General features: G+C 45.1%; 1 protein-coding gene across 1 annotated transcript; it reads left to right on the top strand.

The window, feature by feature from the left end:
- The first annotated feature begins 243 nt into the window (after positions 1 to 243).
- Rbp7 (retinol binding protein 7) lies at positions 244 to 7849 on the top strand. The gene is made up of 4 exons (XM_046424889.2): positions 244 to 377; positions 6049 to 6227; positions 6431 to 6532; positions 7610 to 7849. Exons 1-4 carry the CDS (start codon positions 305 to 307, stop codon positions 7658 to 7660), a joined length of 405 nt encoding a protein of 134 aa, XP_046280845.1. The 5' UTR covers positions 244 to 304; the 3' UTR covers positions 7661 to 7849.
- The last annotated feature ends 5232 nt before the right edge of the window (positions 7850 to 13081 follow it).

The raw sequence follows: 13081 nt of genomic DNA, 5'->3' as shown, positions 1-13081 counted from the left end.
GGTCATTAACATGTAGGCAGAGGGACAAAAAAGGGGGGCGGTAGGGAACATGGTCTGGGTTTCGCCTGTGTTTAGAGGTAAGGGAGAGGGGCCCCAAGGGAGCCCGAGTTGCCAAGGGCGGGGGCAGTGGCTAGCGCCCTGGCTAAAGAAGCGGGCAGCCAGAGGGGTCCCTCTGGGAGCTCGGCGCTGCGGGCGGTCCAGCTCCTCCCACGCTGATGTCCTCTCGGCCCCGCCCCCCGCCCCATTTGGAAAGTACTGGCGGTGCAGCCAGCCGCCGGCAGGTATTGGCCGCTGACCACCGACCATGCCGGCTGACCTGAGTGGCACCTGGAACCTGCTCAGCAGCGACAACTTCGAGGGCTACATGCTGGCCCTAGGTAGGACGGGAGGGGCCCGCGCCACGAAGGGGACGCCGGAGGGGGCTCTGACCACCGGTCTTGAGCTCAGGGCGAAGGCGGCCGGGCCGGTCCTGTCTGTCGCCCGACCTTCCATCCCCCGTCCGTCCATCCCCGCGTCCTTCTGTCGGTCCATCCGTCCTTTCCCCTGACCCCCTGTCCCGCTACCCGTCTTCCCGCCTGTTCTCTCGGGGCCCTAGTCCGCCGGCCCCAGGGTCCCTCTGAGCCCGGTGTGGGTCTCTCTCCTCCCTGCGGACGCCAGAGGCTGGACGAGGTCCTGGCGGGAAAGGCGAGGTCCCGGTACGTAGCCCCAGCCCCGCTATCTCGCCCCCAGCCCTGTTCAGCGCCGGGATGGCCCCGAGGACGCGGCGGTCGGGCAGGTGCTGGGGGCCCGCAGGTCCGGGGCCGCGTGGGAACTCCGACAGCTTCTGACTTCCCCTCCCTCGAGGGCTCCCGCCGCGAAAGGAACCCCGAGCGTTGGGAGGCCACTTGCCGCCCACCGTGCTGTCCAGGGGCGCGACTCCCGCCCCAGGACAGAGTCGGTCGGCGGTGTCTGCAGGGCGGGTGCCAGGCGCTGGGCAATTGCAGATCAGCTTCAAGGGGACCACCTGGTTTGCAGGTGCGGGGAGAGGGATGAGCCGCTGGAAAGGGAACTCGGTCTCCCGCAAGGGTGTGGAGAGGGCCCGGTGGGGCTTCTGATCGGTGACCTCGCTTCCCCAAGGGCCATGTGAATTTGTTTCCTGCCATCTTGGTAGAGCGCCGCCCTTGGGCACTGATTCTGTCTGTCCTGTCCTTAGTGTCATTTTTCAGATTTGGCGGATTTCAGCACCTACTATGTGCCAAGCCTTTTGCCTACATGACACCGTTCTGTGCCATCCACCCCAACCCCGTACTGGGGTTGAACCTAGGGCCTCCAGCGTGGTAAGCAAGCGCTCTACCACCTAGTTACATCTCCAGATGTCTGTGGCACTTTTTTTTTTTTTAGATGTTTTTTTGGGGGGAGGGTGTACAGGGATTGAATTTAGAGGCGCTCTTTTTATTTTTTAATTTTGAGACAGGGTCTCCCTTAGTTGCTGAGGCTGGCTTTGAACTTGCCATCCTCCTGCCTCAGCTGCCTGAGTAGCTCCGGTTACAGATTTGTGCCCAGCCAGATCTGATAGTCTTAAATATGTGTAAAGTACAACCACAGATCTCTTAGCATTTTATACAAAGCTGAAATCCAGCATTAAAACCTATTGCCAATTCCCAGTAAGCTAGGAAGGAAATGATTAGGCACACCCTGTTATTTGTTTGGCAAACACTACCTTCCATGTGTACAGAATGGACTCTACAGTTCACTTGTTTTCTCCTGGGTGAATAAGTGGTGGAGGCCAGATGCGACTGTGGTCTTCTTATTAGGTAAAGTAGGGCTGTTTCATCCTAGATGATTACATTCATGAGCATAAGAAGCACACTGCTCTTTGATTTATCAAGTTGTCAATGGGACAACTAGTAGAATGTAAATACTGCAAAACCTAATGTTCCTGCTTGTGTATATTCTAATGCCAACATAAGCAGAAATATTCAGACTTCATGAAAACATCTGCTTCTGAAGATGGCAAACTAATGTACTTGTACTGACTCTCCCATTGAAGACAGCTGAATTAAGCTAGATCAAATATAGAATATATACTTCTTTTTTATTATTATTTTTTAGTTTTAGGTGGACACAATATCTTTATTTTTTAAAAATTTTATGTGGTGCTGAGAATCGAACCCTGTGCCTCACGCATGCTAGGTGAGTGCACTACCACTTGAACCACATCCCCAGCCCCAGAATATATACTTCTTAGGGAACATCAGAGAGCTACCAAAATAATAATCACCAGGCTGAAGTCTGGGAGAGAACTGGACTACAGGAGGTGAACCCATCACTTAGGGTGGCTCTTACCTTCAGGGTGTTTGCAAGACTAAGCCAGAATTTGGGGAGCTTCATGGGATAGGGGACAAAAGCTGGAGTCTTGAGTGGGTCAAGGGTAGAGACCCTGTAATTGCTCTACTTTGGGCTGGGACTTGGAAAAGCTGCACCAGAGGAGTAAAAAAGCATCTGGAAGTAAATGCTTCTTGAACAGACTGGAGCTTAGTTTTGTGTCATCTTGGTGGTCCAGAACAGTCTCAAGATCTGAGCTTGTGTTAAGGTGCTTCCAGATAATTAGGGTTCTTATATAGCTGTAAAACAAGACATACTAACAAACAAACAAAAAATTCTCTTTAAAGTAATTAAAAATTCTGCAAGATCTTAAATTGTTTCCATAAATACCTTCTCAAATACAGTGTCCATTGAATAAAGTTAATTAATCAAACACATTGGGAGATAAGATCCCAATAGAAACAGCAAACAGGGCTGGGGATGTGGCTCAAGCGGTAGCGCGTTCGCCTGGCATGCGTGCGGCCCGGGTTCGATCCTCAGCACCACATACAAACAAAGATGTTGTGTCCGCCGAGAACTAAAAAATAAATATTAAAAATTCTCTCTCTCTCTCTTTAAAAAAAAAAAGAAACAACAAACAAGTCAGGCATGCACCTGTAATCTCAGCTACCTGGGAGGCTGAGGCAGAAGGATCACAAGTTCAAGGCCAGCCTCAGCAACTTAGTAAAACCCTGTCTCAAAATAAAAAACAAAAAAGGACTGGGGATGTGGCTTGTTGGTATAGCACCCTGAGTTCCATCCCCAGAACCACAAAAATAAATAAATATAGCAAGACTCCCATCTCAAAAAATCAAAATAATAAGAGTTGTTTTGTGTTTCACTTACACAGTAGTGTTGATGAAAAGTCAGTAATAGATATTTTAAATTTGGCATTTGGCTTCTCATATTAATAATAGGATAAGTATTTTAAGGTTCACTCTCAATGCCTAAACATGATTGAAAACCAATAAACCTGGATCATTCACATCTCAAGCTAAAAGCCAGAGTTCTAGGTAAAAACAAAATACTAAACAAAAATCAAAAAAAAAAAAAAAAAAAAAAAGCAAAGCATTTTCTTAAGGACATTTATTTATACTCTCATCGTGGGCAGAAATGAATGAGGCTAATAAGTTGCCAAGGGAGCCTTGCTCAGTCTTGGCCACATTTTCTAGATGTGAAATGGAAGTGGGAGGCACTTGGCCGTGGGGAGCCCGCTAGCCTCTTTGCAGGGCAGTCCATTCCCAACAGAATCAAATCTTTTAGGTGAACACATGGAAGTGGGATCCACTCTGGGATCAAACTGCCTGCAACAAGGCATTTAAGTCTCTGAAATAAAAATTCCAGGGACTTTGTTTTACATAATAGGGTTAATCCCTCCCCCCCCCCCAGCCCCACAGGGGAGAACTAGTTCTCCCTAGGAGACTTTAGCTCAGGGCTATGTTCCTGCTGAGGACCAGGCATCTAAACTGTGGCTTCCTGCCACTTAGATCATGTCACCTACTCTAAACACTCCTAGGCTCCCATCTCACTGGGTCTAACTGTGGGTCAAATTCTCATTAAGTTTTGGAGGTTGACCTTGAATTTGGGATCCTCCTGCCTCAGCTGCCTGAGTCACTGGGATCACATGTGTAAGAAACTGCTCCTGGCAAGCTTATTAAAGACTTCTCAGTATGCAAATTACATTCATGAGCACAAAAGGTTTATTTTTTTTGTTCATCTGTTTGGTGTGAGGATGAACCTTGGGCATTGTGCATGTGCTCTACCTCTGAGTCCCTGTCTCCGAGGGGCAAAAGGCCCAACATCTGCAGTTGAAGGGGAGAAACAAAGAATGTTCACGCGCTTCTGCCTTTGTCAATGCTTATTCACGCAAATCACTCAATACAATTTCACTCTATAGGTTTTTAATCAAAGAAATGACAATCATTAATGCTAGGCACTGCAATTTGAGATTAATTGTAAGCACTGCGAACACACTTAATTATGACAGGCTCAAGACAGACATTCCCTCTGCATGTTAAGTTCAAGTGTCAGATCAAAACTCTCGGGGTTGGGGATTTAGCTCAGTGGCAGAGCGCTTGCCTAGCATGCGCAAGGCCCTGGGTTCGGTCCTCAGCCCTGTAAAAAAAAAAAAAGGTGTATATATATATATATATATATATATATATATATATATATATATATATTTTTTTTTTAAAGGATTTAAAAAACAAGGTAACAGATCAAAACTCTCAAGCCTGGGCTGGGGTTGTGGCTCAGTGGTAGAGGGCTCACCTAGCAGCATGCATGAGACACTGGGTTTGATCCTCAGCACCACATAAAAATGAAATAAAGATATTGTGTCCACCTAAAACTAAAAAAAATAAATATTAAAAAAAAGTCTCAAGCCTTAGGCTTTAAGTTTAGCAGATGCACATTCACTCAGACCATGGTGATCAGGTCAGGAACCAAGGCAGGCTTCTCCTGGGTGACACTGATGGCTGACACTCAGGCCTAAGGCAGTCATAGGGAGAAGCTGTGACTCTCACCAGGGTCAAGATGTGGCTGTAGAGTTTTAGAGTGATGAGGACCATGCAGAGGTTTAGACAGATGAGAAGAGTTGGGATGTCAGTCCAGGTCCTCATCAGGTTTTCCAGCTTGTATGCATCCGTAACAGCTGGCTGAATGTCTATTCATTTGCTCTATTATTTATACTAAATTTTGAGTTCTTTGACCACCTTTCAATCCTTATCAGCTACCACTGGATTTCTCAGTGACATCATTTACCCTGGGTTAAAACTTCTGGTCTGGTGGTCCCCATCCTGATCTTTTCACCTTTCCCTCTTATGGGTCCAGGACAGCCTGCCAGAGGCTTCTCTCTGAGTTTATCAGGGTGGGGAGAAGTGACTTGTTTGTGTCTGTGGGCCACACTGGAGGGCTTTCTTAGGCGTGCCTGATGAGACTGCAGGTTTCAAACTGGAATTTAAAAAATGGAGTAGCTTAGGCTCAGGCCTAAGGCCATCCTTACAGTCCCTGACACAGTTCTGTGCTGGGGATTGAACTTGAATGTGCTAGGCAAGGGCAACCACCAAACCACACCCCAGCCATCTTGCCGTTTTAATTTGAAGTATAAATACATGGAGCAGAAGACGCCAGAGTTGAGGGGTGCAGTGGTGCACACCTGTAATCCCAGCGGCTCAGGAGGTTTGAGACAGGAGGATTATGAGTTCAAAGCCAGCCTCAGCAAAAGTGAGGTGCTAAGCAACTCAGTGAGACCCTGTCTCTAAATAAAATACAAAATAGGGCTGGGGATGTGGCTCAGTGGTGGAGTGCCCCTGAGTTCAATCCCCAGTACCCACCCCTCCCCCCTCCCCCAAAAAAGAAGACACCAGAGTTGTTGAGATTAAGGCTGGGTTGAGCCCTGTCCCCTTGTCAGTTTATGGGAAGATTCACAGAACTGTTTCTGCCACACCCAGCTTCAGATGTATTACCTAAGGCCCAGCCCAACTAATGACCCTCCTGAAAGCCCTTCAAGCCATTTTTATGAGTCTCTTGGTGGAGATTCGTTGGGTATCTTTTTCTATAGATCCAGTTTGGGCAGCAGAAGATATTGAAGTTGTAAAGACACTGGAGCAATCATATGCAACAATTTGGGGGACAACTACCAAATTCTTAGCTTTTGTATCTCAAGTGAATGTTCAGACTTTTTAAAATGTCTATATTTTTCAGGTATTGACTTTGCCACTCGTAAGATAGCCAAATTGCTAAAGCCACAGAAAGTGATCGAACAAAATGGGGATTCCTTTGCCATCCACACATACAGTAGCCTAAGGAACTACCTCGTTAAATTCAAAGTCGGAGAAGAATTTGATGAAGATAACAAAGGACTGGATAACAGAAAATGCAAGGTAAGTGGCTGGGAGCATAGCTCAGTGGTAGAGGGCCTGGGTTTGATCTCCAGCAGCACACCCCCAAAAAACAAATCAGGTAAAAATTAAAGGGATAACATAGACTCTTGATTTTGCAAGGTTAACTTGGCACACGAGTCTACTTAGTAATATTTGAGGATCCTGCTGGAACAAACCAACATTTTCTTTCCTTCCTCACATAGAGCTTGGTTACCTGGGATCATGACAGACTCACTTGTGTACAGAATGGGGAGAAGAAGAACAGAGGTTGGACCCACTGGATCGAAGGAGACAAGCTCCACCTGGTACCTGACATATTTTGCCCTTAGTTTTAATGAAGTGATGCAATATTAAAAGAAATGTTAAGCAGGACGCCTTGACCAGTAATCCTACTCTCCCAAATCAACTGTTTTTTGAATTTTCAAACTACCTTCCTTCTCTATCAGAATATTCTGCCTTTTTATTTAATAAAATAATAACCTTTTCCAGGTCTTTAAATCGTTTTCCCATTGAATGGAAATACATATTGAATACATCTAGTGGTCATAGGCAAGATCATTTTGTCCTTTTAAATCAAACACTCCACAGAATATGAATTCAACATATTAAGCTTTCTCAGTTGAATTCAAAATATTAAACTTACTAAGTTTCAAGCTCCACATCGGAGTGATCAGTTTTGGTGACTTTACTATTATTAATATTTATAAAGACTTTCTAGGCAACTTTCAAGGAACTCTCAAATAGCTTTATAAATGTTAATTAGATTTTCTAAGGTCCCTTAAAGTTGCTGAATTATTGAGTACCCTTTAACCAACAGGGAGATTTAGACAGATTAAATGATTTGTCCAAAGTCTCTCAACAACAAGAGGGGGCAGTAATGGTAGAAGTCCACAGGTCCTTCATTTTGGGCACAAATAACCAAACCGATAGGCATGTGTGCTATTTAAAGATCATCTTGAGGTACCCCTGAAGAGGGGAGGGAAGCCCCTCACCCATGCTGCTCTATGCATCTCTCCCGTGTCCTTTATCATGAACACATAATCACAAGTGCTCTTCTGGGTTCTGTGAGCCATTCCGCTGACTTATCGAACCAGAGGAGGTGGATCATGGGAATCCCCAACCTAAAGCTGGTTAATCAGAAGCACAGGTGGCCCTCGTAAGATAGGACTGAGCCCTTCACCTGTGGGGTCTGTGCTGACTGTGGGAGTTAGCATCAGAACTGAACTGGACTGTTGAACACTCAGGTGATGTCAGAGAGTTGGAAAGACACCACACATTTGGTGTCAGGAGGAAAGAACCCTGCTTATTTGATGTCAGAGCGTTGAGCATCAAAACAGACTATATGCCAACTACTTCTCTTCTTCCTTTCCTCCCTGTATCAGGAAATGTTCTGTGAAGGTCAAGTGTGTAAACAGACTTTCCAGAGAGCCTGACCGTACCCAGCAGCAGGGCCCACCTTCAGCTGCAGCTCAATGGCGAGTGACATTGCAGAATGAACCTTGTTCACCTGTCCTGGCTTGGTGATGGGGACTTGTGGCTGGAGAGACATCATGCAGCCTATACACCAGAAGCCTATTGGATTGTGGGAAAGCTGCACAGCTTCAATAAACCTCTCCAAGCGACTCTGATATTTTTCTTTTAAAGTTAGCATAGCCTATTACTTGAAAGCTGTCTTGGTGCACAGGGTACACACCAGTGGTACATACTGTGTGTTATGGCTTCAATCTCTGGGTTTAGGGGCACAGTATTCAGTTCATAACTGAAGATGTGGAGGAGTAAGTCAGTCATAGGACCAAGTATAGATTTAGGGACACAATTGGGCAGAACAGGGCAATAGGGTGCAAGTCCCTGAAGTCTAAGGCTTCAAAAGATTTTTTTTTTCAGGTACTGGGGATTGAGCCCTGGGGTGCTCTACTGTTGAGCTAGATCCACAGCCCTTTTTATTTATTTTGAGACAGGTTGTGGGGGGTTGGCCTCAAACTTCTGATCCTCCTGCTTCAGCCTCCCAAGAGGCTAAGATTACAGGTGTGCACCACTGTGCCTGGCTTAAACCTTGCAATTTGTCCCTGGAAATATCCAAATAGGCTTTTTATTTTTATACAAATGATTGAACCTAGCTGTGCTTAACCACTGAGCCACATCCCCAGCCCTTTTTACTTTTTATTTTGAGACAGGGTCTCATTAAATTGCTTAGTGCCTCGCTAAATTACTGAGCCTGGCTTTGAACTTGTCATCCTCCTGTCTCAGATTTCGGAGCCTCTGGGATTACAGGCTTGCGTCAAAACGTTTCTTTATAAAAAATTTACGCATTCCAGCAGCCCACACAACAAAAGGGAAGCTTATTATGATTTTAGCCTTTATCCTTCTCCCCCTGCACATAGCTCTTGCTTTCAGGCATTTTTAATTTATTTTTATTCTTTAATTAAATTAAATTTCCTTTATGTTTTTGCGATGCTGGAGATCGAATCAAGCATTGTTTAAAAAAAAAAAAGATTTTTAAGTGCTGGAAATGAAGCAGAAAAACGTGGCTTCATAATTGCAACAGCCTCTCCCTCTGCTCCAAGGTCAAGGCTGGCGCGCAGCTCCCCAGCCGCTTGGGCTCGGGTTCTGCAGGCGGAGGGAGCCCTTGCGACTGCGCGGTGTCTGGGTGCGGAAGGCGGAGGGGTCGCATTCTAAGCAGAGGGATCGCGGGGCTCCTTCAGTCTCTAAATTAGGGATGGGCCAGCCGCGCGCCCTCGCGGCCCGGCAGAGGGAATGATAATAACAGAGCAATAACAGGAGAAAAATGTATGGAATTAGAAAGGAGAATTCTACCTGCCTGGGGACCCGGCTTCTGGAAGAGACCCGGGAGAACTCCGCGCCCCAGACTGGGAAGGGGCTGCCAAGCCGAGTTCGGGGGCCACCCAGAGCCATTGCTGGTGCAAAGGGTGGCCAGGGACCCTGTGTAGGGCCCTCGGGGAAGGGAGGGCTTTTTTTTTTTTTTTTTTAACCAAGGATTAAACCCCCGAGGCCCCCCCGCCATTGGGCTGCATCCCCAATCCTTTAAAAAAAAAAAAAAAAAAAAAAAAAAAATATATATATATATATATATATATATATATATATATATATATATATATAGTTTGTTTGTTTGTTTGTTTTTTTGTCAATGGACCTTTATTTTATTTATTTATATGCGGTATCAAGAATCAAACCCAGGGCCTCACCCAGGCTAGGTGAGCGCTCTACCTGGAGCCACAACCTCAGCTCCTCCCCAGTACTCTTTACTTCTCATTTTGATAGAGGGTCTTGCTAAATTGCCCAGGCTGACCTTGAACTTGCCATACTCCTGCCTCAGCCCCCGGCATGCACCACCACACCTGGCTATTTATACTTTTTCTAGTTTTTATTTTATTTATTTATTTATTTTTTAATATTTATTTATTTTTTTTAGTTTTTCGGCCGACACAACATCTTTGTATGTGGTGCTGAGGATCGAACCCGGGTCCGCACGCATGCCAGGCAAGCGTGCTAGCGCTTGAGCCACATCCCTAGCCCTAGTTTTTAAATTGTGGTAAAAATACGTATAATCTTGGGCTGGGGATGCTGTTCCGTGGTAGAGTGCTTGCCTACACGCATGAGAACTTGAGATGGAGCCCAACATCATCAAACAAAAACATAAATTTGCCACATTCATCATTTTAAAGAAGACAGGCCAGTATTGTTAAGTACAGTCACGTGCTGTGCATTTGCCATCATCTCCAGAAGGTTTTCATCTTTCCAAACTGAAATTCTGTCCCTATTAAACATCAATTCCTGGATTCCCTCTCCGAATCCCTGGAGCCACCATTCCACTGTCCGTTTCTATTAATGTGACCACTCTAGGTTCCTCTATAAGTGGAATCACACAATATTTGTCCTTTTGCCTTTTGTGTCTCTGGCTTATTTCACTGAGCAGAAATCTCTATGTTCAGCCGTTTTGTAACATGTGTGATAATTTCCTTTTTTTTTGGCAGTTCTGGGGATTGAACCCAGGAACTTTGACATGCTAGACAAGTGCTTTACTACTAAGCTACACCCTTAAGCTAAACCTCCCTTCCTTCATTGTGTTGACGGACCACATTTTTTTATTCATTCACCTATCAGTGGACACTTTTGTTTTCTCCCACCCTTTATTTTTATTTTTATTTTTTTAGTAGTGAATGGGCACAATACCTTTATTTTATTTGTTCATTTATTTATTTATTTATTTTTTATGTGCTGCCTGGGATGGAACCCAGTGGTGCCTCACATGTGCTAGGCAAGTGCTCTACCACTGAGCCACAACCCCGGCCCTTCTTCCATCTTTTAACTAACTCTTGTGAATAATGCTGACATGAAATATTGGTGATAAACTCTCTATTTGAGTCCTTGCTTTCAATCCTTTTGGTTATGTACCCAAAAATGGAATATGTGGATCATATGGTAATTCTGTGTTTAATCTTTTGAAGAACTACCAAATTGTTCCATACTGGCTGCATCATTTAACATTTCCAAAAGTGCACAAGAATTCCAATTTCTCCACATCTTGTCAATATCTGTCATTGTCTGGTTTTTTGGTAATAAGAAACCACAATGGTGTTCCTCATCCCCACCCAGTGCTGGGGACTGAACCCAGCACCTTATATGTGATAGGCAGTCACTCTAACACTTAACTACACCCCTACATCTTTTGATTTCTGGTGGTGCTGAGAATCAAACCCAGTGCCTCATATGTGGCTGAGCCCTAGCCCCAGCCCCTCTTCAGCCTTTTTAATACTTTATTTAAAGATAGCGTCTTACTAAGTTGCTTAGGGCCTTGCTAAATTGTTGAGACTAGCTTTGAACTTGCAATCCTCCAGCCTCAGTCCCCCAAGCCACTGGCATTACAGGTGTGTGGCACTGCACCTGGCTATTATGGGTAGTTCTTATAAATGCTGTCATACAATATTTGGTTTCTTCACTAAGCATAATATTTTTGAGGTTTATGTGTCACAGCATGTATCAGTCCTTCATCCCCTTTTGTGTCTGAGAGATGTTCCACTCTATGGATAGACCATATTTTGTTTACCCATCATCTGATGATAGACTTTTGAGTTTTCCCCACCTTTTGGCTTTTGTGAACAGTGCTGCACGAATAATTGTGTACAAAAACTTTTTTGTGTGTCTCATGTACAAAATTTTGTTTCAGTTAGTTTGGATACACACCCAGCTGTGGAATTGCTAGGTAGCAGGGTAATTCTATGTTGAACTTGTTGAGGAACTGTCATCCTGGTTACCACAACTGGATGAACCATTTTACATTTCCAAAAACAATTTATGAGGGTTTCAGTTTCTCCACATCTTTGCCAACATAATTATTATTATGATTTTTCACTCTTTAAATTATGTCCATCCTAAGAGGTTTCCTCAATTTCTTTCTTTCTTTTTTCATTCTTTCTCTCTTATGCTCCCCCACCCCTCTTTTTTTTTTGCATTGCTCAGACTCAAACCCAGACCTTATGCCTGCTAGGCAAGTACTGTAGCTCTCAGCTACACTCCAGCTTCTTCCTCAATTTTATTAGGAAGAAAAGGGAAAAGAAAGACTGAATAGAGGGGCAGAGAGGCTTATAGATTTGGTTATTTGCCTCTATAATTTTCCACATTTGTGTCCCTCCTCCTACAAGGTGGACCACCCCCTACTGATGTCTGCTGGGTTGATATACACTCATCTGATTATGATAAAAATGCTTTTAAATACTGGCTATGGTGAACTGCCCTAAACTGACCTTCTCCATCAGATTTCAACTAAAAGTGTGAAGAGGGGGAGTAAATGGAGTGAAGCAGTTCAAGCTCTCTTCAATGGCCTACTATGAACTGAGGGGGGGTGTGCCTCAAGACCCCGCTGTGGGTCCAGGGTCCCCCCCAAAGCTCTGCTGAAATTTAACTGCCATTGCTACAGTACCAAGGTGGAGCCTTTAAGAGGTGACAGAGGCCACAAACTCTGTTGCCTGAGTGGATTAGTGCTGTGCCCCTGGAGACTGAACTTTCTGTCTCATGTCCACTTGCCCTCTACCTTCTGCCAGGTGGTGACAAAGGCCTGCGCCAGATGTCAGTGCCACGTCCCTGGAGTTTCTAGCTTCCAGATATGTGAGAAAACAAATTCTCTCCCCCTTCCTTCTCTCTCTTTCCTTCTGCTGTAGGGCTAGGCAAGTGCTCCATTGCAGAGCTACATCCCCAGCTCTTTATCTTTTACTTTGAGACAAGGTCTTACTAATGTGCTCAGTTTGACCTTGAATCTGTGATCCTCCTGCCTCCTAAGCTGCTGGGATTTTTGGAATGTGCCACCTTTCCCAGTTTTTAATCTCTTAAAATAATTAACCAGATTGTAGGACTCTGTAATAGCAACACCAAATGAATGAAGACAGCCCTTCACTTGTATAGATTCCTGCCAAGACCCCAGGCTGTTCCCCAAAATGTCTTATCTATGGATTGAGTGAGTGAGTGCTGGCCTGAAGACTGAACTCTGGGTATTGCAACCCCAGCCCTTTTTATTATTTTATTTTGATAGAAGGTCTTGCTAAATTGTGGAGCCTAGCCTTGAACTTGAGATTGAGAAACTGATGAGAAACCAGCCTCTACCTCAAGGCCTGTCCTAAGGAAGGGGGCGTGACCCTTGTCCTGGGAAAAATCCACAGAGCACTCCAAGGCACATACCCTCCCTGCTGGGTTGTTTGTCGGTAAATAACAAGAGATATCTGCAGCGCCAGGTGTCCCTGACTCAGTTAGGCTAGGTGAGGACCCATAGCAACCCCCTAGCAACCTCCAATCAGCCTGAGACAGGGAAAATACCTGGGATGCCAGATGACCCCCCAGTA

Source organism: Marmota monax, unplaced genomic scaffold (assembly GCF_021218885.2).
Source record: "Marmota monax isolate L192 unplaced genomic scaffold, Marmota_monax_Labrador192_F-V1.1 WCK01_AAM20220418_F8-fsc00080, whole genome shotgun sequence".
Taxonomy (NCBI): domain Eukaryota; kingdom Metazoa; phylum Chordata; class Mammalia; order Rodentia; family Sciuridae; genus Marmota; species Marmota monax.
The sequence above is the reverse complement of the archived record's forward strand: the minus strand, read 5'-3'. Positions and strand labels throughout refer to the sequence as shown.